A 23,687-nucleotide genomic window follows, 5' to 3' on the forward strand; every position below is an offset into this window, starting at 1 on the left:
TCTTGCCCCATCCTGGTCCCCTTGGCACCCGCACAGAGTTGGCGTCTGTCCAGGGGCACATAAACCGAGCAAAAGAGAGCACCACCTATTGGTGACAGCCAGACACTACAGCTCAGCCCTGCATGAAAGCCACTTGGGCTGAAAGTCTAGAAGAAAAGAAACGCCTGCCTGCGAGAGCAGGACACTGGGGATGGTCTGATGGGGAGCACGCCACTGTCACCATCTCCCTGGGAATGTGGTAACAACATGGCTCTACTTCAGAGAGCCGGGGAGAATCTGGCGTGGGCTGGACCCTTCTCTGCCTAGGCTGGTGCCCAGCAGAGGGGAGTACTTCCCTGGGGCTCCTGTATAGGAACAGGGGTGATAGAGGAGGCTCTCAGAAGCCTTGTAGGCAACTTCTATTTCCCAGTGAGTGGAGAGTTTGGTAGCCAGTACGGTGGCTTTAAAATACTCTGGATATTAGCTTATCAACACGCACACCATCACCACCACCACTACCATTATCACCAAAGTCACCTTTGCCACCAACACCCAATAAACACCATCAGCAGCATCAGCACCACCGTCATCACCAACAAGGAGCACTCTCAGCATCAACACTATGTCTATCCTCATCCTGCCATCACCAGCAGAGCCACGGGTACTGGCAGCGCCACCATTATTTTCAAAACCGAGACTCCCAGTTCTGTCCCAAGAAGGAGCTAAGCCTATACACACCCGCAGGCCCCGGTTAACATGAGAGGATCTTCTCCTTCAGAGCAGTTCCTAGACTAAGGATCACACCGCTAGTGCGTCCATCAGTGTCCATCAGCGAGGACAAGTATCATGGCCTGTGCTGCAGAGTGCGTAGACCCCTTCCACCGGGGAGTCGGGATCGCTTTCCAAGCGCCCTCTCCACAAAGCTCACGTGAGGTTAGGTGGCACTGAATCGAAAAGGAGCCTGGGAGATGTCCGACTGCCATCGGACCATTCTGAGCGACAGCAGATGGTAGCCCTTAGGCCGTGGGGAGCACACAGGTGGCCATCGTTTCCTGAGGTCCGCGTACCCCACTCACCTTCTCACACCTGTACTCCCCAAACTTGACCCCTCGCACCACCTGCTGGTAGATGAGGTTGGTGGCCACGTTGTCCTCTGAGGGGTTGTGCCAGGGTGTGAAGACCTCCTTTCTAAAGAAGAGCCTCCACGGAGCGTTACGCTCCTGGGCACCCTGCTCCTTGGCATACTGCTCACACTGGGAGATTGCATCCATGACGTGGTCACTGCCACTGCCCAGGGAGGACACCTGTGAGCGGAGGAGAGAAGACACAGAATCAAAGGGCTTCGAAGGTCCATCCTCTGTGTCAGCTGCATGAGTGTAGACAGAGGCCTAAGGCCCAGAGGAGGCAGGTGTCCTAGGTCCCCTGGGAGGCTGATCCCAGGCACAAGTTCTCAGCCAGCATGTGGCATGCACAGTGACGGCCTTTCAAGGCTCAATATCAAGCGTGTGTACAGGGGAGTCCTTTTTTTTCTCAGAGTGAGGGATGCTGTTAAGCAAACCATCACTGGAGGAGCCGATGGGTGAGGAAAAATCCAGGCAAACTATGCCCGACCATGAGGTCCTGTCCCTGAATCTGCCCGGTGGCAGAGGAAACTCCAAAGTCCCAGGCCTAGATCAGTGGAAAAGACTGTGCACCCGAGCCAGAGGAACTCACACAGCTGGGAAAACGTGGAAAGGAAGGACCAGTGGCTGAGTAGACCCCTTACACATCACAGCAGTGAGAGTGACCCTGGGAAGCAGAGTGGCCTGCTCACCAATCCATCTTTTTCCTTTTTTAGCAGCGAGAGAAGGTGTCTCCCCCTGGGCACCCGTGGTTGGAGCAAGCCTGGACCTCAGACCGTGGGGTACCCAGATGCCCAAGAGCTTTACACCATTCCCATAACTCTGGTAACGCCGCCCGTTCCCTGGTGGCTTAAGTGGCCCACACGCGAACACCGGAGCCAGCAGGTGGCAGCACAGTACTGTGCTGGGCTTGGTCCACCTTACCTTATCAAACAGTGCGATGTAGAGGGAGAAGCCAAAGCGGTCCTTGAGCGAGACCTTGTCAGCCAGGGCGTTGCACAGCTCCTTGGCCGTGGTTGCTGAATCCGTTAGCAGAGTCTTGGTGGTCCCGTCCATGAAGGTCACAGGCAACATGATGGGTTTCTTGGACTTGGTGGCCTGAGAATAACCAAGGGGATCTGTGGCCTCTTCATTCTCTCTATGCTCTGGCTGCCTATGGGGCTGGAGCTGACCCCCCCACCCCGACCCCCAGCATCCCACAGGGACACCACCTGGATCTGTCACAGGTATCCACCCCGAGGGGACATTTAGACGTCTTGAGCCGGGGACCCAAGGCTAGGAGGAGAGAACTGCAGGAGCATGGCCTTGACTAAGTTCCGTGGGCATAAGACAGGCAGAAAGAGTCAATGGCACTTCCGGGCTTTCATAGTCTCAAGGAGCCCTAGAATCCTGCATGAAGCGTGCTTCTGGGGCTCCAGAGAACGCGTGCCCACGTGCATGTCACGTGAGTCTTGCCAACCTGCAGCTCCAGCCAGCTGGGTGGCTGTGTCCGAGTTCCGTTGACAAAGGTCCTCCTCAGGCGCTCCTCACAGTATGGGGCATAGCCAGGTGGGCCCCCGTGGATGAAGTTCCGTAGGTACTGCAGAGAGGGGACCCCATGAGGCAGTCTCCACCCTAGCCGCCGCAGCAGCCCACAGTCCATCCAGGCACACCTGGGACCTGCTGCTCCAGCAGGTCCACCTGCAGCCCTCTTTTCCAGGTCTGCTCCTGCCACCTTGGTGCATGCCCTGCGGCTTGGTGGCAAGGCCATGTGGTCAATCGTCTCTCCTGCCTTCTGCATTCTCTATTGCAGCTGCTGCTCTCCTCCAGGGCCCCATTTGGCCTCCCCCACCTCCCTCCACCCTCAATGCATCCAACTAGCACCCAGAACCTGGCACAGAGTGATACTGAAGTGCTTATCCCAAGATCCATGTCCAGGATGCTCAGGACGCATCCCTGTCACACTTGGCCTCTGCAGAGCAGGGCTGACAGAGCCAAGTGCGGGCCACCTGGCAAAGGGGACCTGGGAGAAAGGGGCTGGGCATGGGGTGTGAGACCTTCAGGGACCTGGGAGGGGCTCTGTCCCCACAGTGGGCATTTCCTGTTCTGAGGGACATGGGATTCCAGAACTGGAGAAGTCCTAGAATCTCACGTGAGGAATATTTTGGGGCAGCACATGCCACATGCCTGCTCTGTCTGTCGCAGCATAGAGCAGCCCTGCACCCTTCCCACCCCGGACCACACCCTACCTTAACGAACTTCTCCGAGGGGGCGAAGCAGCCCACGCAGAGAGACACGAGGATCCAGCCCCTGGCGTAGCTGCTCTTGGATGGGTTGTGTGTGAGCTGCTTGCTGATCTGGCAGTATATCTCATCCCTGGAGGGACAGTGCCTCATAGTGACACCCAGTCACCCCTCCACATCACAGATGTCCCCACCATCCAGCCCGAGGCTTGACAGAAGACAGAGGTGAGCCAAGTGGGAAGGCTGGGCACAGGCTCTTTCGATTTGGGGGTCATCAGGAATAAGGCCTGGCCCAGATCTAGCAAAAGCTCCTGATGGGGTTCGCCATCCGCAAAGTAACCTGTATCCTAATACAAGTTCAAGTAAGAAGTACCAGCCTGGCCCTGCCTAGCCCCGAGCCACTGAGGTAGCCTGAGCAGGGGCCCCCACAGACTGACGCAGCAGAAACAAGCCAGGCACTTGGGAGTGTCTCAGGGCCATGAACGGAGACTGACTCTCCGGACACATCTCTCCAGTACTGACTACTAAAGAGGCATGGATCACATTTGTTCTGAGCTGAAAACATCTGCTCTTAGCAGCATTTCCTCTATCCTGGGAGCTTTGAGCTCTGAAAGGACTTACCCAGGACACAGACAGACAGACAGACAGACAGACACACACACAGACACACAGACACACAGACAGACACAGACACAGACAGACAGACAGACACAGACACAGACAGACAGACAGACACAGACAGACACACACACACACACACACACACACACGGTGATGTGGTGACTACCAGAGGTGTTCACTGCTCCTCTTCTATGAGGACAGTGCCAGATAGGGGGCAGGATTGTCCAATTCAGTAGCTTCTCAATTTTGAGAGTTCACGAACCAACAAAATTTCAAGTTGCCATCCCTTCATCATGACAAAACAACACAGACACATACACACGTTCTGCCCATGACCCAAATAACTTCCTAAAACAAGGGCCATTTTAAATATCCAAAGTAGACAGGCAGCCCTCAGATCAACAATCGGGCCTGTAAGTCAAACTGGCATGGCTCCTGGAGGTCCCATCTTGCCCTGGGAACCCTGTGCCGGGATCTCTGGCCTGACCCCATCCAACCAACAGACAGAAGACGTGCTCTCCACGGCAACCCCGACCTTGGTCTGGGCCGGCTGCACGGAAGGAGAGCCAGCAGCAAGGGGGTTAGAGCAGGAAGCTCACGTGGGGCCGTGATGACCACAGCTACCAGTTACGGACAGCTATTCCATTCACTGCCTCACAGCTCTGCCTTCCCCCAAACACCGTGCCTACTCCACCTTTACAGATAAGGCGTAGAAAGATGGCAGAGACAGGTTAGGGTCACATGACTAACCAGCAACAGCTAAACTAGGCCTTTTTGCTTAATCTGTGTCTAAAGTGATGGAGCCATTACCAGCTACCTGGAGACCTACCCACCCCCAGACCCTGCCTAGAGATGCCCAGCCACAGCAGCCCTTTGCCTGTCGGGTACTGACCGCAGTGCAGGCCGCAGGATGCCATTGCCGATGATGAAGTGCAGCTTCTCCAGGTTTGAGGTGGGCCGGTCCTCCAGCATGCTGTTGCCCTGCACTGTGGATTCCCCATCGTGCAGCCTCTTGGTCACCTAGGCCGCGGAGACAGGCTTGGGTAGAACAGAGAGGCTGGGGTGCTGCCCCTGCCAGGTACCCCACAGGGAGCAGCCAGATGTACAGATGGGGTGCTGCCCCTGCCAGGTACCCCACAGGGAGCAGCCAGATGTACAGACGGGGTGCTGAACCTGCCAGGTACCCCACAGGGAGCAGCCAGATGTACAGACGGGGTGCTGCGCCTGCCAGGTACCCCACAGGGAGCAGCCAGATGTACAGACGGGGTGCTGTGCCTGCCAGGTACCCCACAGGGAGCAGCCAGATGTACAGACGGGGTGCTGCCCCTGCCAGGTACCTCACAGGGAGCAAGTGGATGCGAGGATGGCCACTGAGCCTGTCCTTATTGCATCCTAGAGACTGAGAACTAGACTACACGCTGGGAGCAGCAGGCTGATGCCACCTGCTTCAAGGATAAATTCTCCTTCGTGACCTCCTTAGCCCCCTGAACCTCAATTCCCATCCTAGGGAAACCTTTTCAGCCAGGATATGTCCCATATCCTGACTCTGATTGGATCCACCATCTCACAGCCATGGCACCAAAGTATACCCTGGTTTACAACCACCTGGTAACCAAGGCCCCTGGCCCTGACATGGCCAGCCTCAGATCTGGTTCTCAGGAGATGTATGTTTCTTCCGGCCTCACACAGCCTCAGGAAGCAGCCCCACATTGCACTCGGATGCAGTGAGAGAACCTCTATCATAGACAGAGGGCCATGCAAGGTCCTCACATCTACCGAGCCCATGTCTGTCTGTCCCAGCTCCCCCAGGCTAGTCAGCCCCTGGTACAAGGCCTTGGTAGCCTCAGAAGGTGAAGGATGGACTGATGGATGGCAGTACCAAAACTGAGAAGACTATCACAGAAATCTGCCCCCAGGCTGAGAAGTCCTGGGATGAAATGCATGGTGCTTGTGTTAGCAAGAAGACGCCTTCTGGTTATGTGTGTGCTTGGCTCCTCCTCATTCTTTCTCCTGCCCGGGGAGCCCCACCCTAAGCTTTTCCATGCATTCTTGTCCAATGATTGCTCCAACGCTGTGCTGTGCAGAGGAGAAAGGCACCGTCCACTCCTCCTCCTGATCCCACTCCCAGGGGCCCCAGTCTGACTACCCAAAGAAGCCCTGAAGGGCCACCAGGCCCTGAGGTCTGTTCTTACCTCTTCCGTGAGTTTGGACTTCTTCTTCAGAGTCAAGTGAACCAATTTGTGCCTCACACTGCTTTTCTTCTGCCCCTCAGGGAGCTGGGCCTGTGTGACAGAAAGCAAGGATGTGACCTCTGGACAGTGGGGCTATGGGATTTGTGTGCGTGCGTGTGTGCATGCGTGCGTGCGTGCGTGTGTGCGTGCGTGTGTGTGTGTGTGTGTGTGTGTGTGTGTGTGTGTGTGTGTGTTTCCACACAGATGCTCACCAGGTGCAAACCATGAGGCCACTCTCTACCCTCACCCCCACTGAGATGATGAGCACTTTACAGTTGGCAAACTATTACACATTATTCCAACAAGTAGATGGAGGAGGGCCAGGGACTGGGGCAGGGATGAGGCAGGGACACTTTCTGCTGATTCCCCGAGGCTGGCAACGCGGACATCATCCCCACTAGCCCAAGGCAGTTGCCAGCTGGGGGCGCCTTGGCCTCACCTCGCCCTCGCCCTGCAGGGCCTGCAGCTCCCTCTTGTATGTCTTCTTGCCTAAGGTCTCATAGATCTTAGTCATCACAGGGATCTTCTCGCTGCCGTCACTCATGGCTGTGTGGTATTTGGGCTCTGGGAGGTCCCCCATGAACCGGAGGATGGTGATCCAGACAGCCAGTGCCGCCTGAGAATGGAGCACACATGTAAGACAGCCAGGGAGGACAGAGGCCCTGGCTCAAGCCATAGAAAGGGCCTAGGCTTGGCAAGGAAGCTGGAGACACAGATAGCCCCCTGCAGGGTGGACTGACCCCAGGCTGGGTGCTGGGCCAAAGGCTGTCAGACTTTGGCCACCACCAAGGGTAGCCTCTATCCACCCCAGCCCAGCCCTGTGAGCAGTGGCCCGGCCGCAGGCAGCCTCACCAGCTGGTCACCCTCATCATCATGGTAGAGCAGTGGCTGCTTGAGCGGCCTCCGGGTATAGGAGTGCGTGGTCGTGCCCTGGAAGTAGGTGGCAGCAAATTTGGCGAATTTGTACTCAGAAAGGTCCTCCTCGTCCTCATCAGGCAGGGGCAGGGCTGCATCCAGGTCCTCTTCCACCATCTCCCTCCGCCCTCGCTCCAGGTCCTGGGGGTTGGATCCCAGCTATTAGGCTGGGCCCTCCAGCCAGCAGGGCCGGAGCAGAGGCAGCTAGACTGCTGTCTCCGCTCCTTCTCTGCAGACCAGCATTTGATGCCTCGGGAAATCCTGCCCCAAAGCCCTAGTACCTCAAAGCCACTAGGTGCCTGGCCCTCCTGGCCTGGCAGGCCACTTGAAGTCCCCAGGAAGCCAAACATCTTGTCCACCATATCTGAGTGGTTGATGGGCTCATGGCGGGCCTTCTCCATCTGCTCCAGCAGCTCCTTCTTCCTCCGAGCCTCCTCCTTCTCCTTCAGCTCCCGCTCTGCGTCCTCACGGGCTAGCTGGGCCAGACGCTCCTGAAGGTGGGGTGATGCGGAAGAAGTAAGCCAGCACCCAGCAGCACGGCCTCAGAGAACAGCTGTCCTCAGGGAGACCAAGAGACCAGCAGGAGCAGCCCCGACTCCAGCAGGGTCCTGACACAGGGGACGATGAGTAAGTTCACAGCCCCCATCTGCGCCAGACAGATGTCCAGCACCCCTGGACCAGAAGAACACCTCCTCTAGCACTCCCCTTTCCATGCCCACCTCTGCCTCCATGCCCTCCCCTGTCTCCACATCCTCCCCTGCCTCCATGCCCTCCCCTGTCTCCACATCCTCCCCTGACTCCACATCCTCCCCTGCCTCCATGCCCTCCCCTGTCTCCACATCCTCCCCTGACTCCACATCCTCCCCTGTCTCCATGCCCTCCCCTGTCTCCATGCCCTCCCCTGCCTCCATGCCCTCCCCTGTCTCCATGCCCTCCCCTGCCTCCACATCCTCCCCTGCCTCCATGCCCTCCCCTGTCTCCATGCTCACCCCTGCCTCCATGCCCTCCCCTGTCTCCACATCCTCCCCTGACTCCACATCCTCCCCTGCCTCCATGCCCTCCCCTGTCTCCACATCCTCCCCTGACTCCACATCCTCCCCTGTCTCCATGCCCTCCCCTGTCTCCATGCCCTCCCCTGCCTCCATGCCCTCCCCTGTCTCCATGCCCTCCCCTGCCTCCACATCCTCCCCTGCCTCCATGCCCACCCCTGTCTCCATGCCCTCCCCTGTCTCCATGCCCTCCCCTGTCTCCATGCCCACCCCTGCCTCCACATCCTCCCCTGTCTCCATGCCCTCCCCTGTCTCCATGCCCTCCCCTGTCTCCACATCCTCCCCTGTCTCCATGCCCTCCCCTGTCTCCATGCTCACCCCTGCCTCCATGCCCTCCCCTGTCTCCATGCCCTCCCCTGTCTCCACATCCTCCCCTGTCTCCATGCCCTCCCCTGTCTCCACATCCTCCCCTGTCTCCATGCCCTCCCCTGTCTCCATGCCCTCCCCTGTCTCCATGCCCTCCCCTGTCTCCATGCTCACCCCTGTCTCCATGCCCTCCCCTGTCTCCATGCCCTCCCCTGTCTCCATGCCCACCCCTGCCTCCATGCCCTCCCCTGCTTCCACATCCTCCCCTGTCTCCATGCCCTCCCCTGTCTCCATGCTCACCCCTGTCTCCATGCCCTCCCCTGTCTCCATGCCCTCCCCTGTCTCCACATCCTCCCCTGTCTCCATGCCCTCCCCTGTCTCCATGCCCTCCCCTGTCTCCATGCCCTCCCCTGCCTCCATGCTCACCCCTGCTTCCACATCCTCCCCTGTCTTCATGCCCACCCCTGCCTCCATATCCTCCCGCGTCTCCAGGCCACAGAAACTCCTGGGCCATGGGGCTGGGAACTGTATGAGAGTTGACCAAAAGATTACTGTGAGCCATGTTTAAATAGAAAAACAATAATGATAATGATGTATAAAACTAATATTAATAATGTTTTAATGATTTGGGCCATATTTCCCAAATACCAACTTAGCATATAATCAATATAAAAATAACACGAGTACCTTACACCCTCCCCTCTTCAGCCACGTCTTCATAACATTGTGTGCACCTCCCAATTTTAGCCGTGGCTTTTAGACAAGCCACACTTCAGTGTTCAGTGGCATGTGTGGCTGGGAGCCTTGTGTCTGGCTACATGACCCTGGTGGCTCCCCTGTCAGGCCTTTGCCCTGGGTGTCACCCCTAACCAGGAAGGTGCTGTGGGCACAGTCCTCTGACTCCAGCCACAAGGCAAACCCCACGGGAGAGTTGAGCTGCTGTGTGCTGAGGGAGCTAGAAGTGTCCCCTAGGCGGGAGGAAGGTAGCAGGGACAGGTGACAAGAAGTGTGGAGTCGGAGTGCAGGGCCGGCACCCAGGACAGCTCGGAGGTCCAGGCTCACCTGATGCTTCCGCTCCGCCTCCTCCTTGGCTTTCTTGGCACTCATCTCCTTCCGGAGCTTCTCCTCCTCTGCCAGCCGCATCTTTTCCGCCTCAAGGCGCCGCCGGTACTGAGCAAAGAGGCAGCGGCGCAGACATAAAAACGGGTAACCTTTGTCACAGCCCTGCCTCACCCCACCCCCATCGCCCCTAAGCTCTGACATGGAGGGTGAATTTCCCAAAAGAGAGACAAGGCAGCTGAGTTGGTCTCCAGATCACACATGGGTGGGGCTCTGTGGATCCCGGCGCCGGACCAGATTATGCCTCGACTCCTTAAAATTCATCAGGGACCTGGGCCATCCCGAGATCAGGCAGAGTCAAAAGTCTCTCTTCTGGCTTTGACTTCCTCAGCCAGCACCAGGACAGGGGTGGGGAGACACCAGCGTGGGGCAGCACACCCACTCTTGGGGCTCAGGAAACCCCTCACCTCGGCCCGGAGGCGCCGGTGTAGCCGGCGGGCGATCATGCCGCGGGCATAGGCCTGCACGGTGATCACTGCCCAGAGGCGGTGGCGGAAGGCCTTGCGCACCAGGTAGGCTCGGCAGCGGGCCTGGAACTTGATTATGCGCTGTCTGGCCAAGCGGTACTGCTGGTGCAGCTTCCGGGAGCGGTGCAGGGCCTGCAGCCGCAGGAAGCCAAGACGCATCTGCAAAGGACAGCAAGCCATGCTCAGACCCGAGCTCCAGCCCAGATGCATGAAGCCAGCAGCAACATCCAGTGCACAACAAGCCTCCATCAGACTGGACCCACCAAGGTGCCTGTGTCAATCAAACAGGGTCCCACAGTGAGGCCTGCCTCCTTCCAGGAACTCCAGTCTCAATTAACCAGTGTCCTTTTTAGCCCACCTCCCTAAAACAAGTCCAGGCTGCAGCCAGGTGTTCCAGAGCTGCATGTGACCAGGCCTCTCCTGGATCTTGCAGGGGTCTCAGTCTCATCATGCTTTATCCCACCAAAATATTCCAAAAGAAAAGCTCAAAAGATAAAATAAAATAATAAAAAAAACCACGAGGAGAGCCACTACAGCTAGGCCAGGGCTCTGACTGAAGGGAAAGGGGGGGGGGGTGGCTGGGGCATCCCTGGATTCAGGTCAAGTCCTGTTACTAAGGTAACACAGCCCTTCCACGGCAAGGCCAGTAGGATCTGGGGAAGGGGGGCTTACCAGCTCATAGTTCCTTCTACAGTAGTGGCCCCGCCAGTGCCTCTGGATCAGTGTGGCGGCACTCTTCAGTTTCAGGAAGTTGGACCTGAAGGGGAGGCAGTGATGGGTGACTCCAGAGCAAGCAGCTGGTGGCCAGAGTCAGCCAGGGCCCAGGTGTGCCTGGACAGCACACTGAGACTCTGTCCTGTGATTGCCAAGCTTTGGGATCTTGGGTGAGGCACAGAACCTCTCTGTACCACAGCGCTACCAAACTGGAAGAGATGAGGCATCATGCCTATCCTTCCTTCCTGGTAAGCTTAGCACATGGGGTCTTTAAAGCAGAAATTAGAAAGATGCTTGTTGAGAGAGTGGATGTGTGGCCAAATCCATAATGAGAAAACGTGAAAGAGAGAGCTTTTAATTGTCCGACTCCTTCACTTTGTAGGTGAGGATGCTGAGACCTGGGAGGCTGCAACCAGAGCCCCATCGCTGCCTGCCTCTCAAGAGCCTGGTGCTATTCTCCTGCACACAGTAGGCTGCTTCTCAGACACCAGTCACCTCTGGCTTGATGGGGACAGAGGCCACACAGCAACAGCATGTGTTTGTGGGGAATAAGCAAACACAGGAGGGAAGGGCGGACATGTCGTGGCACAAGCCAGCACTCCGGGGCCAGCATGCTCATGTGGGTGGATGGTGTCGAGAACCCGAGGAAAGGAAGGGGAAGGGGAAGAGGCTCCTAGAGAAGGAGGAAGGGAGGGAGGGAGGGACCAGATGAACTGCAGAGGAGGCAGACTGTGGGTCTCTGTCACACCTGAACCGCACTCTAGAATTGGTCTTGCCTATGTGTGGACCGTCACAGGTGTATGCATGCCCTTAATGTAGAATATGAGCTACACCCTGTAACTTATAAAGTATCAATGAACGCTCTTCCTGCCTCCATTAGTGCAGGAGGGACCAGCTACTGTGTGGTCTGGTTTATGTGCCACGGTAGAGCTTCATAAACCTTGTACAAACCTGTGTTTCTGGATGATCACGTCTGCATGCCATGCATGTGTGTGATGGCTTCTGTGTGTGCACCATGGGAATACACATTTGTTCCTGTGTCCATGTGGGAGCAGAGGCAAGCCAAGCGCATTCCCAGTGGGGGTGCTAAGGGAGCAGAAGCTGTTGACACAGACCTGTCTTTGAAGCCCCGGATGACCTTCTGGAGGAGGATGACTCTGTCTGTGATGGCCTTGTCCCTCTCCACCTCCAGCAACATGTCGTGGTGGTCCTGAAAGGCAGAGCTCCTGAGCAATGTCCCCCAAGACTACCTGCTCAGTCCAGGTAGGACCTGCCTTCCTTCTATCATAACTCAGGCTGAGGGCTCTATGTGAACCTCAGGCTCCTAACCCTGCTGGGACCTGTGCAGTGAAATCCTACAGCCACCAGAGATTATGGCCATCCCCCAGAGGCCGGGGGGAGGGGACCAGAGGAGCCAGGGGGATCTCATTTCGCTAGACTGGGGGGACGAGACTCAACAATATCACATCCTGGCTTCCCCTGTCACCATTTCAGCCCTGGACCTGGTAATCTTTTCTCTCCAGAATCTTGGTGGCACGCTCCTTACCAGGACTCTCCTGGTGTCTATCATTTTCCTCTGACCCTCTCCTCTCTCACGAGTCGGACAACCTTCCTATGACCTTCCAAACATATGCTACAGCATATGCCTCGCCCTGGCACTCAAGACCACTCCAGGCCCCACTGACATCTCCAGCCCTTCTCCTCATTTCCAAGCCCAGTCCTCCTGCCTGTCGGATGAAAGTTGAAACGTCATTGGTTCATCCATACATATATAGATGGAATGGTCCATGGCTAGGCATAGTGCTAGGTGGTGTGGTGGAGCCACAGAAGATCAGGCCGTTGTATCCTTAATTGGAAGCCTGGCCTTTGAGTCTCACAAGGGGAAGATAAACATCTGTCTAATAATCACAGACACAGGGTGAGACTCAGCCATGGCCTTCTCAGTGAACGGATGAATGGACAGATGGGTGGATGGATGAATGGATGGCTAGGATGGGACATGCAGGCTCTTGAAGTATTCTTAAAGAGTACAGATGGGTGACCATGGGGACAATGGGGTCCCTCTGATTCTTCTGGTGCTAGATGGCATCATGACTCCGTCTGTTCTCTCTGCCAACACATGCCTGGCACTTGACCACCCCAGGTCAGTAGTCTGTTCCCTGCATCCCTCAGTCTGACTTCAGTCACTCACTTCTCTCTGTGAATTGGGCACGAGACTTCCTATCCCACACTACTAGCAGGCAGGCAGTGGGAGGGAGACCTGACACACAGAACTCACTCTCCAGCCAGCTGCCAGGAACCAGAGGGGACACAAACATGTTTCCCAATGCAGAAACAAGGACATGAGGGACACAGAGGCTGACTCAAAGCCCTCACCGAGGGGAGTTAGCTAGACCCCCCCAACAAGACCCCACTAAAGGCTGCTTCCTCCCCATTCTTCTCCCAGCTGTCCTGCATTCAGCCCTGCCCCCACAGAGGAGGGGCCCTGCTGTCACCAGAACAGAGGAAATAGAAATAGGGAAGCACACACTGTCCCCACACAGAGGCTCTCCAGGGCCGCGACTGCTCAGGCCCAGGTCTTGCTCTCTCTCACCATTGCCTAGGAGGCTGTGGGAGCCAGGAACTCTAGCTGGACCTGGTGCTGAGACAGAGCCCTAGACGATAGTGCACAGCTGACCCTCCTGAACCCTGCCTACAGAAAACCACAAGAGGAGACCTGAGGTCCACTCTAGACCACCCCAGGCCCAGCCAGTCACAGACAGAAGAGTAGGCAGAAATACTCAGAGACTTGTCCTCAGCCCCCAGGCTAAGAACCACAGGCCAGGGTTTGAGTCCCTGGCACGGGTCTGACAAGGCAACCCACCTCTGGTCATCTGACTCTAACCTAGGGCCCACACCTGGCCCCATTAATTATCTCTAATGCTCACACATCCGTCAAGATACCCTGTAAGACCCTCAGAAACATCCCATGTGTGGGGAGGGCTCTGGGCATGGCAGAGCCGTGGCAGCCAGGACAGAGTGCGCTCACCTTCAGAAAGATCTTGGTTTTGCCGATCTGCCAGTCATCGTGTGTGCCCAGCACAGCCTCGGCCATGCGCTGGCATGTCCCTCGGAGGTCACCCTGGGTGGAAGACAAAGATACTGGCAGTATAACCAACAGAAAGGCCCCCAAGTGTCCTTCTCAAGATTGGGGGGGTCATGTCTGTCCCTGCCTGGCTATGTGACTGACCCAGCCTGACCCTGCCTTCTGTGGACATCTGTTTTCTCCTCAACCACCATGACAGCCGAGGTCTTCAAATATGTCCTTCTATCTGCCCCATCCCCGCAGCAGTACCTGATGGGACTGGGGTCCTCTCCCCTGTGGGGGTACCCGACCTTGTACCTGCTTGTATGCCGGCTTCACTCCGGGTAGCAGCACACGGTAGCGCTCCACAAACTCCACAAAGCTGTAGCGGATGGGGTAGCCCGCGCGCCGGATGCGGATCGTCTCCATCATGCCTGAATATCGCAGCTGCCGTACACACAGGTGTCTGTCGAAGAGCTGCCGGGCCGGAACCAAAGGCATCAGGGCAAGGCCGTGACTGGGATCCAAGCCCTGCTCTGTGGCTGATCAGCACAGACAGAGAGACACGAGGCTTCTGGGGTCATGGGGAGCAAAGCCAGGCAGGAGCCCAGGACTGTCAGTCAAACCCAGGGGGCAGCATGAAGTGAGGGCCTGCCGGCAAGACACCCATGTGCTCTAGGAACAGATCACAGAAAAGACGTAGGTTTGCGTCCCTTGGGAGACACAAGAGGCTCCATGGATGCCGAGGGAAGGTTCTTCCAAGACTGGAGGAGAGTGAGCATGTGGGAAGGGATAGAAGCTTGAAAGTGCAAGATCTGCTGTGGGGACCGTGGAAGGGGCTGAAGAGCTAGGCCAGGGCACAGTGCAGGCTGCCAGGAGGTGGGTACTCCGTGGAACTGCCCTTCATGTGGCTTCCACCACAGATCCACGGTTATTTAAACCACACTCCAGGGGCTGGCCTTAGGAAGTGCCTTTAGGAAGAGGCGTGTTTTTTCAAACCGGCACACGGTAGCCAATGGCTCCAGGGCAGAACTATAGCTGGAGTTCAGATGGAAAGAATATGGAGAGAGCGGACCCAGGAGCCTTCTGAGAGCAGGCTAGGAGTCTGGGCCTCATCCCGTAAGTGGCAAAAGCCAGGGAGGGTTTGCAGCGGTAGCATATGGGGCAAGATTTGCTTTAAGAATAATCCCAAGGTGGGCAGTGGTGACGCACGCCTTTTATCCCGACACTCAGGAGACAGAGGCAGGTGGATCCCTGTGAGAGCCTACATCCCAGTTGCTGATCTATTAGCAAGCTCTAGGCCGGGCAGGGCTACATCGAGAGATCATATCTCAAAAGAACACCAGTGGTGTCTTTATCAGTGTGGTGAAAGGGTGGTGGGAGATAGTGGGAAGCAGGAGACAGAGAGGCAGGTGAGGAGGCTACTGAGAAGGGGGAGGCCACAGACTCCAAAAGGCCTGGCTAGGAAAGGGTCCCAGGAGCCACTGCCCAGCCCTGTCATCCTGCCCGCCCTGCTCCAGAGGGGGACCCGAGGTCTGGAGGGGACAGGACTCACCCACTCTGGGACATGATTTCCTGGCGGGGACAGTGTGTGCGGAAGGCCAGCTTCCGCAGCCATTTCCTCTCCCTCTGGGCCACTTTCCCCAGCCTTCCCTCCCTCCCCGAGTCCCACCCCCAGCTTCCCCTGGCCCTCTCTCCTTTTCTGGATAAACAATACCTCTCTGGGCCTGCACTGGCCAGGGAGCCTGTGGGACTTAAGCCCCTCCATATCTTCGAGCCTCCATGGGACAATTCTAATTCTTTAGTGACTGTCGCTTCCTTATAGACAGCGTGCTGAAGGGGGCTGTACCCCGCCTAGGAAAGGACTAACAAGTGCTGTCACCAAGAGTCAACAAGGGGGACCTCCAGGCAAAGGAGTCCAGAGGGACTTCCCGAAGGGGGTGAACGCTAAACTAAAAGCGGGAGAACTTTCAAAGGAGGGACGGCAGCAGTGAGCCACATTGCTATTTTACTAAGCACTTAATAGGCACCCGGCAATCTTCAGACATGATCTCGAGGAAGAGGTGGCTGTGATGGCACCTGTTTTCTTTCTCAAGGAAACTGAGGCACAGGGCAGTGCATGACGTATGAGCAACCACTCGGCTGGGAGGTAGCAAAGGCAGGATGACATGACTGTGGAGCGGAGCCCCTGGAACCCCAGCTACTTGAGACCTTCTTTTATAAGCCACCTGGTCCCGAGAGAGGACAAGACCTTGCATTGCCCACCTACTCCGACCGTCTCGCCCCCACCTCCCGGCCACTTCCCCTCCAAGGCTCACCATGGGCTTCTTGAACTCATTGGGTTTGATGCAGCGGACGAAAAACGGCTGGCAGGCGCCCAGTGTGCGCATCAGCAGCTCCAGCGACCGCTTGAACTGGCTGCTGAGTGTAGGCGAGCGCTTCCTGGTCTCAGCACCCTGTGGCGGGGGACAGACAGACAGTGATGGGAGGGGCCACGACTTCCCCCTCCCACCCTCCAGCAGCTGTCCAAAAGGGAGGGAAGCACCAGGGAAGGTCACCAAGGTCAGAGCCTGAGTAGATGGGTAGTTGGGGATTTCCTGTGGCACCCCTGGTCCGGGATGGAGCGTGGACCTCCGAAACCCACTCCAGAGATTTTGCTCCCTAAGAACTCCAATAGTGTCCCTCTGCACCCCCCCCCCATCAGCTGGGAGACTCTGGGCCAGGAGCAGCCCATCTCTGAGTCTATGCCCTCCCTGTATAAATGAGGAGTTTAGACTTGATATCCTCAGGATGCTGGGGTCGTCTTAAATGCAGAATTTAAGCAAATCTAAATTCAAACCCCATATACGGCTCAGGCCAACCACTAAAGGATGCTGAGTCTCCATTGGTTCCTAAGTGAATATTCCATCTATCCCTCCAACAGGATGGGGAGGAGAGTTCAAGCGCCATAAGCAGCCCCCTGGGGTGGTCACTACACCCTCCGGGAGCCTTGGAGGAGCCAGCACAGCTCATGACGGCCCCTGCTCTGCTTGTAGGATTAGCGACAGGCTGGAGGCAGTGTGGGTGACCTGGATAATCTTCCTGCAAAGATAGGATGTTGTTCTCCTGGCTGCTGTATGAGCCATGGTGTGTGTGTGTGTGTGACTGCAACCCCTGCCTACACGGTACCCCTCAGAACATTTAAAATAGTAGGGAGCAGGGGGACAGGGAAAGACCTGAGGTCAGCAAACAGGAAATAAACCTTCTGGAACATGCAGAACTCAGAGAGAACACAGTACCACCAGATACTGTTTTCTGGGCCACTTTTGTGTGAGAACTCATTAGCAAACTTGATTTCACTGTAAGATTTTACATTTTTAGAGTTATAATTCAATCACATCCTTTAGCATCAAAACTCTGGGGGGACCTGACAGCCTCTTCTGACTCTGAAGACTCCTGCATACATGTGGTGCATTTACGTATGCTAAGGCATACATGTATACATATACAACAACTACTTTAAAATCTGGGGTGCAGAAGCACACATGTGAGGTGTTGTGGGGGAGGGGTAAAGGTGCTTAACCAGCACTAAATCCAGGTGCTATGTCATAGCTTCTAATGAACCCCGCAGGAAAGCAAATGTTTTTCGTTCTGAAACATGAAGTATTTTTTCATCTTTTTTTTTATAATTTTATTTATTTATATTTTATGTATGAGTGCTCTGCATGTATGCCTGTGTGCTGGAAGAGGGCATCAAATCTTATTATAGATGGTTGTGAGCCACCATGTGGTTGCTGGGAATTGAACTCTGGAAGAACAGTCAGTGTTCTTAACCACTGAGCCATCTCTCCAGCCCGTATTTTTCATCTTAAGTTCCACTGCAGAACATTCAAAATTTTGCCCAGGGGATTTAGGGATAGCGTGATGTCTGCTCTGGCCCATCAGGGTTCTCGATTCAGCAACAGCACACACATGCTGAGCGTGTGGCTCACAAGACAGAGCACACACAATGTACACTATATGCACATGGTATACATGCACCAAGTACACACATCTACACAAACCGTACACATACACCACACACACATACATCATACAGCACATACACACAGGCAACATCTGAGCATGCAGACACCACACAAACACCCACATGCACACATGTAACATGCACACAGCATGCACACCATATAGCAAACATGACTTGCCCACACCAAGCATGTATATACCACACAAATCACTCACAAAATGCATAGCCCACAAGACAATGCATTTAATTCACACACAGCATGCATAACTATCCAGCACAAATGCACACATATGACACAAACATGCTAAGAACACAACGCTTGGCACACTTGCTGAACATACACCATAAAGCACTCATGGCATGCATACTCTGAGCATACATGCACCATATGCATCCCTCACAGCACCCACACACAGCAAGCACACTATGTAGCACTCATGCATACATATGACGTGCACACACTAAGAGCATATACCACACTTCCCACACAGCACACCCTGCATGCACATGCAGAACATGCACATTGCATGCTCACTATGTGGCACAGGTACACACAGGACATAGATACTGAGAACACATACAACACTGAACAGGGCACACACACCCTTCAAGATTCTGTCATCTTGAAGCTGTCCCCTTCTGACAACAGGCTGGGTCTGCCTTGCTCACTGCTATGTCACCAGGGCCTGGGCACACTCACTGCTACGTGTGCACCAGGACACACACCAACACCTTGGTCACCTGTCCTCCATGGCGCATAGACTGTCTCCCTTCCTGCTGTGCAAGCCAACCCCTTAGGAACTCCCCTCATTCCCCTTCTCTCATAAGGGACAAACGCGCAGGTCCTCCCCAGGACCTGATGCCGCTCACATTCCCCATTAGCTGGGTCCAGCCTCAGCTGAGCTCTCCCATTCCCCCATTTCATTCCCCCATTCCCCCCTCCCCCCCCCCCCCCCCCCCCCCCCCCCCCGCCTGCCACCATACCTAGCATTAACAACTCCATTCACACAGCAGTGGGGGGGGGAGCTGGGTGAGGAAATCAGCCACATCCCTCCTCACTCAAACATCCAAGTTCACACCAAGGAAAGCCCAGGGTCCCGCAAGGATCCGTAATAGCCCCAGGATCTACCCCAGTAGCCTCTGGTCCCCACCATCTGTTGGTATCCTTTCTGGCACACTGGCCTCCTGGTTCTGCCTGGGGTATACTTGGGACATTTGCACATGCACACTGCTCTCTCCCTGCAAAGTCCCCCTGGGGGAGGGGTAGTGCCTTCACTTTCCTATAAATTTCCAAGTAAGGCCTGTCCTGAGCCTCATGCACAATGACAGGGCCCTGCCACCACGCCCTGTCCTTCTCCATACCCCCCACAGCATGCTTTATCCATTCATTGCCTCTCTCACTGTTTCCCTCTGCTAGAACACAAGAGCGAGAACACGGTTCGGTTTCCTTTTGTTTCTATGTGTTCAGTGCTACATCCCGGGACCTAGGACATGTGTGGCCTATGGAGGGGACTCAATAGCATTTGTAGATTGAATGAGTGAATGACTGAGTGGGTGAGTGTGTGAGTGCATGTGGGGGAATGGATGAATGAGTATGTGGAGTCTGTTCTCCCTGTCTCGGCCATCGGGGTTCTCATCTGGTTCTGTTTTATTTGGGGACAGCCTCGTTCCTGGTGATTAGATTCCTGGGTCATCTGTGGGTGCTTGGGAATGAGGCAAAGACTGAAGCCCAAAGTCCAAAGGCTAATGTGAAATGGGTACAGAACAGATCTGAGGGAAGACAGAAGTCTTCACGGTGTCAGGTGTCGGCTGATGAACAGGCACATGGCAGGCAGGAGTGACAACTGTCCTGTGGATGTGACTGGGGTGAGACATTCATCTGGGTGCACCCCGTATGTGGGAAGGTGGCCTTCCTCCACTTCACTGGTCCCCATGTCAATAGGTCAGGGCAGGCTGTGAAGCCTGACTGCCCTCGGGTAGCAGACCCAAGAATCAAAGGGTGAGAACTCAGGGGCTGGGGACTTAGGTTCCTGTAAGCAAGCACTGTGGTCTTCCACCCTGACAGAAGCGCTATGGCTAAGACACTGTCTTGGGACAATTCCACAAGAGGGCAGTCAAGTCTCCAGACCTTGCAGGCCTTTCTTGGTCTGGGGGCATAACTCAGTTGGTACAGTTCTTGCCTTGCAAGTGTAGGCACCTGAGTTCAATCCCCCCACACCCACATGCAAAAAGATAAGTTAAGTGGTGCGCACTTGTAATCCCAGTGCCAGGGAGATGGGACAGGCAAAACAGAACTGGGACTTGCTGGCCGCCAGCTTAACCTTGGTGAGTTCCATGTCAATGAGAAACCTTGTCCCAAAAAACAAGGCGTATGGCTTCTTAGGAACACTATCTGAGGTGGCCTTCTGGCCTCCATACATATATACACATACATGCACACACACACACACACACACACACACACACACACACACACACCACACACACACACACACACACACACACACACACACATTCACAGACTCTTGCCACCTGACCCATTCTAGATGACATATTGTATCACATCAGCATTGGAACCTGACTCAGCACAGTGAAGGGACTTGTCCAAGGTCACATTCAATCACTGCTAGTGTGTCTATATGTATCACAGTCAGGGGGAAAAAATGCTTCCTGTGTGTGTGTGTGTGTGTGTGTGTGTGTGTGCCCGTTACCAGTACAGGGACCAGAATCATCCACAGGAGGGAAGAGAGTCCCTATCTAGACAGGCTTGGTACATACGCCTCCCCTTAATGCCCAGGGTGTTGGGTCTATCCTGGGGCTCTGGGAAGGCCCAGGAGCAGACCAAATATGAGGTCAGCACTGGACAGAGAAGAGAGAGGGAACAGGGAAGAGAGAGACAAAGAGGAGGTGGGCTGGTGTAGTAGCTGAGGGCTTCTAACACCTTTGGGATGCATCATGGCAGCCAAGACCTGCGGTGGGAACCAAGGCAGCTTTCCTAGCCGACCACCCTCCACCCCAGGATGTGTCACTAAGGTGAATGAAGCCCCCTTCTTGACCTCAGTCCTGAATCTGCGAAACAGAAGACCACCTGTGCCCACAGTTAAGTATGTCATCGGAGTCCTCCTGAGTTCTTAGTCTAAGGACATGAAGGAGGTGAATAACAGGGGTGAGGCAGAAAGGGCTTAGGAGCCTCCTTCAGCCTTCTTGTGGGCCTCAGTTTCCCCCTTAAGAAACCGAGACTACTGCAGCACACACAACTCAAACACCAAAACCACTCCAAAAACCACTCCACAAAAAAAAATCACACTCCACAAAAGAAAAAAAAAATCCATCCCTCTCTCCCTTGGAGTCAGCCCCATAAGGCTGAGCTCTCCCGCCACGGTCATCCTGGGCCCCAGGCCGGGGCTTTTACCTTCACGGAAGCCGCTGCCTGGCCGACAGTGCCCGATGAATAACCACAGAGAAACTATAAGGGGAACCACAGGCAGGTGAGGCAGAAGAGGCATGGGTGGAAGGCCACTGAGACGGGATGGGGTGGGCCTGGGCTAGAGGTCAAGGTTCTGGCCACCCTCCCAAGCACTCTGCCCTCCCTGCTTCCCCTCCCCTGGACCTTAGGAAGCAGGGACCCAGAAAGGAATGGAATGAAAGGCAAACAGCCAGCGCGGCAAGAAACTCCAAGTGACACCCGCTGGGCTTCACAGGGGGCAAAGCAGGCAGTCCCCTGTATCAGCTCAGGGTCTGGAGTGACCCACACGCCACACCTATCCTATGTCTCCCCTTATGTCTGTCTAGCTGGGGGACCTACATGGTAAAGCCAGTCCCAAGTCCCAAGTGACCTCCCACATAGCCCTTCTTTCTCTGAGCCTCATGCCTCAGTCACATCCTGGGTCAGTAGAGCGGGACTAGACAGCAGCCTCTGGCAGGCCTTCCCTTCCAGAGCCCCAGCCAAGCCCTGTCCCCGCTTCCGACGCTCAAGTTCAAGGGGCTCCATGGACAAACAAGACTCGGGTGCGGTCTAGATTCAGACCTGGCTTCCAAGGCCCCTTCTCCCCACAGAGACATCCAACAGCCTTACCATGGCGACGTCAGCCTGGAAAATCTGTTTTATGAACTTGTTCCGGGAAGAGTGGACCAGCTGGATGATGTCCCCATGCAGGGTGTCCCGGTTCTTCTCCAGGAAGCCTGCCAGTGGCAGAGGGCAGACATAACTCCTCCAGCAAGGGCTCCCCAAACCCACAACATCCAGAAGGACCTTGGGCATTCGCCTAACTTACCCACATCCATTCCACAGGGTGGGGGGGCTGGGCCTGGAGGGGACACTGACTTCCCCAAGATGACAGAGAAAATGAGGAGCAATTCCCTCAAACACAAATCCCCACTCAGCCTATATAACAAGTACAGGAGATCTCTGTCTCAAGGAGAAAGCGAGGCTACCTTCCCAACTGGGTCATCCCTCAGCCACTATCAGCCTTTTAAACTAAGATGCCAGGGTACATGGCCCCCTGAAAGAGACCACATCTAGATGCTATAAGCCATCAATAAGGCAACTGATGACCACCACCTCCAAACTAGGCAGGACGGTGAATTTGACAGTGTCATCCCTGCCTGTGTTCTGGGACAGGCACTCACTACCTTCTCCATATGACAGATTGGTGTCCGTGAAGCCATGGGAGAGTTCACACTCGAACCCAAGACCCTGGTGCCAACCCAGGAAGGCTCCCCACACCCAGAGGGCACTGCCATTCTCAGCAACAGAGGAGCTAGGGTGGAGCAGGAGATGAGGTATCCACAGGCTAGAGATGCCTGAGGGGTGGAACCCTGCCGAATACAGAACTTGGGCCACCACCGCTGAGGGCAGATCCTGGGCCTGCTCATGACATGGGTGATGGCCGCATGAAATTTACAATGGCAGCGTCTCTTATTAGAGAGATGCCAGCTTCATCATGTGACATGAAGGTGCCTTTCAAGATTTTGGTGTCCCTGTCTGAGAGGAGAAAGGTCGCAGCATGCATATAACCACAGATTTCTGGGCCACTTCATGAGGGAGCCTGCCGCATGGCTCTCGACCACTCCGAATGCCAGGGGCTTTGGGCCCTGGGTGGGACTGCAGGACAATGGGCAGGATGTTAGTGTATTACACCCACAGCGGATGCCAACTTAGGGCTGGCCTTTCACACCCGGGTGGGTTGGAGGTTCAGCAAGGCTCTCTGCAGGAAAGCTGCAAAGCTACAGGAACTGCAGAACTGCATGCCGAGTGAGCTAGGTTTTCACCCCGCTACAGCTTTTCTTTCTTTCTTTTTTTTCTATTTCCTATTTTATTTTTCAAGACAGGGTTTCTCTGTGTAGCCCTAGCTGTCCTGGAACTCACTTTGTAGACCAGGCTGGCCTTGAACTCACAGAGATCCGCCTGCTTCTGCCTCCCAAGTGCTGGGATTAAAGGTGTGTGCCAACCACTGCCCCACTGCCTGCTTCTAGCTTTTTTTTTTTTTTTTTTTTTTAAGATTTGTTTTGAAAACAGACTGTCAATCTGGCTGGTCCAGAATTCACAGAGATCCCCCATCTCTACCTTCGGAGTGTACCACCATACTCATCAAGATTTAGCTTTCTGTATGTATATGACATGTGTGGGTGGGTGCCACAGAGGGCATTGGATCCCTGAGAGCTGGAATTACATGTAATTGTGAGCCACCTAACTCATTTACTGGGCACTGAGCTCAGGTCCTCTGGGAGAGCACTTAACTCCTGGGCCATCTCTCTACCCCCCGACTTTCAGCTTCAAATGAACCAGCTGCATGCCGTTGGGGGGAGGGAAGATGTCTGGGCACTCCCTTCAATGCGCTGGTCTTGTTGCTGGAAGTTTCTAGGCCTCTCTT

General features: G+C 55.3%; 1 protein-coding gene across 2 annotated transcripts in view; it reads right to left on the reverse strand.

The window, feature by feature from the left end:
- The window catches only part of Myo7a (myosin VIIA), a 73,381-nt gene that overhangs the window by 20,178 nt on the left and 29,516 nt on the right, over positions 1-23,687 (reverse strand). For both annotated transcript variants that reach the window (XM_006979887.3, XM_042280167.2), the window contains 17 exons: positions 21,890-21,996; positions 16,127-16,264; positions 14,127-14,285; positions 13,773-13,865; positions 11,860-11,954; positions 10,703-10,787; positions 9,971-10,189; positions 9,507-9,614; positions 7,371-7,580; positions 7,027-7,230; positions 6,614-6,790; positions 6,136-6,225; positions 4,836-4,963; positions 3,329-3,455; positions 2,560-2,679; positions 2,025-2,198; positions 1,056-1,283 (listed from right to left, as the gene is read on the reverse strand). In XM_006979887.3, the coding sequence (XP_006979949.1) occupies positions 1,056-1,283; positions 2,025-2,198; positions 2,560-2,679; positions 3,329-3,455; positions 4,836-4,963; positions 6,136-6,225; positions 6,614-6,790; positions 7,027-7,230; positions 7,371-7,580; positions 9,507-9,614; positions 9,971-10,189; positions 10,703-10,787; positions 11,860-11,954; positions 13,773-13,865; positions 14,127-14,285; positions 16,127-16,264; positions 21,890-21,996 (2,462 nt within the window). The remainder of the gene's footprint in view (positions 1-1,055; positions 1,284-2,024; positions 2,199-2,559; positions 2,680-3,328; positions 3,456-4,835; positions 4,964-6,135; positions 6,226-6,613; positions 6,791-7,026; positions 7,231-7,370; positions 7,581-9,506; positions 9,615-9,970; positions 10,190-10,702; positions 10,788-11,859; positions 11,955-13,772; positions 13,866-14,126; positions 14,286-16,126; positions 16,265-21,889; positions 21,997-23,687) is intronic.

This window comes from Peromyscus maniculatus, chromosome 1 (genome assembly GCF_049852395.1).
Source record: "Peromyscus maniculatus bairdii isolate BWxNUB_F1_BW_parent chromosome 1, HU_Pman_BW_mat_3.1, whole genome shotgun sequence".
NCBI lineage: Eukaryota > Metazoa > Chordata > Mammalia > Rodentia > Cricetidae > Peromyscus > Peromyscus maniculatus.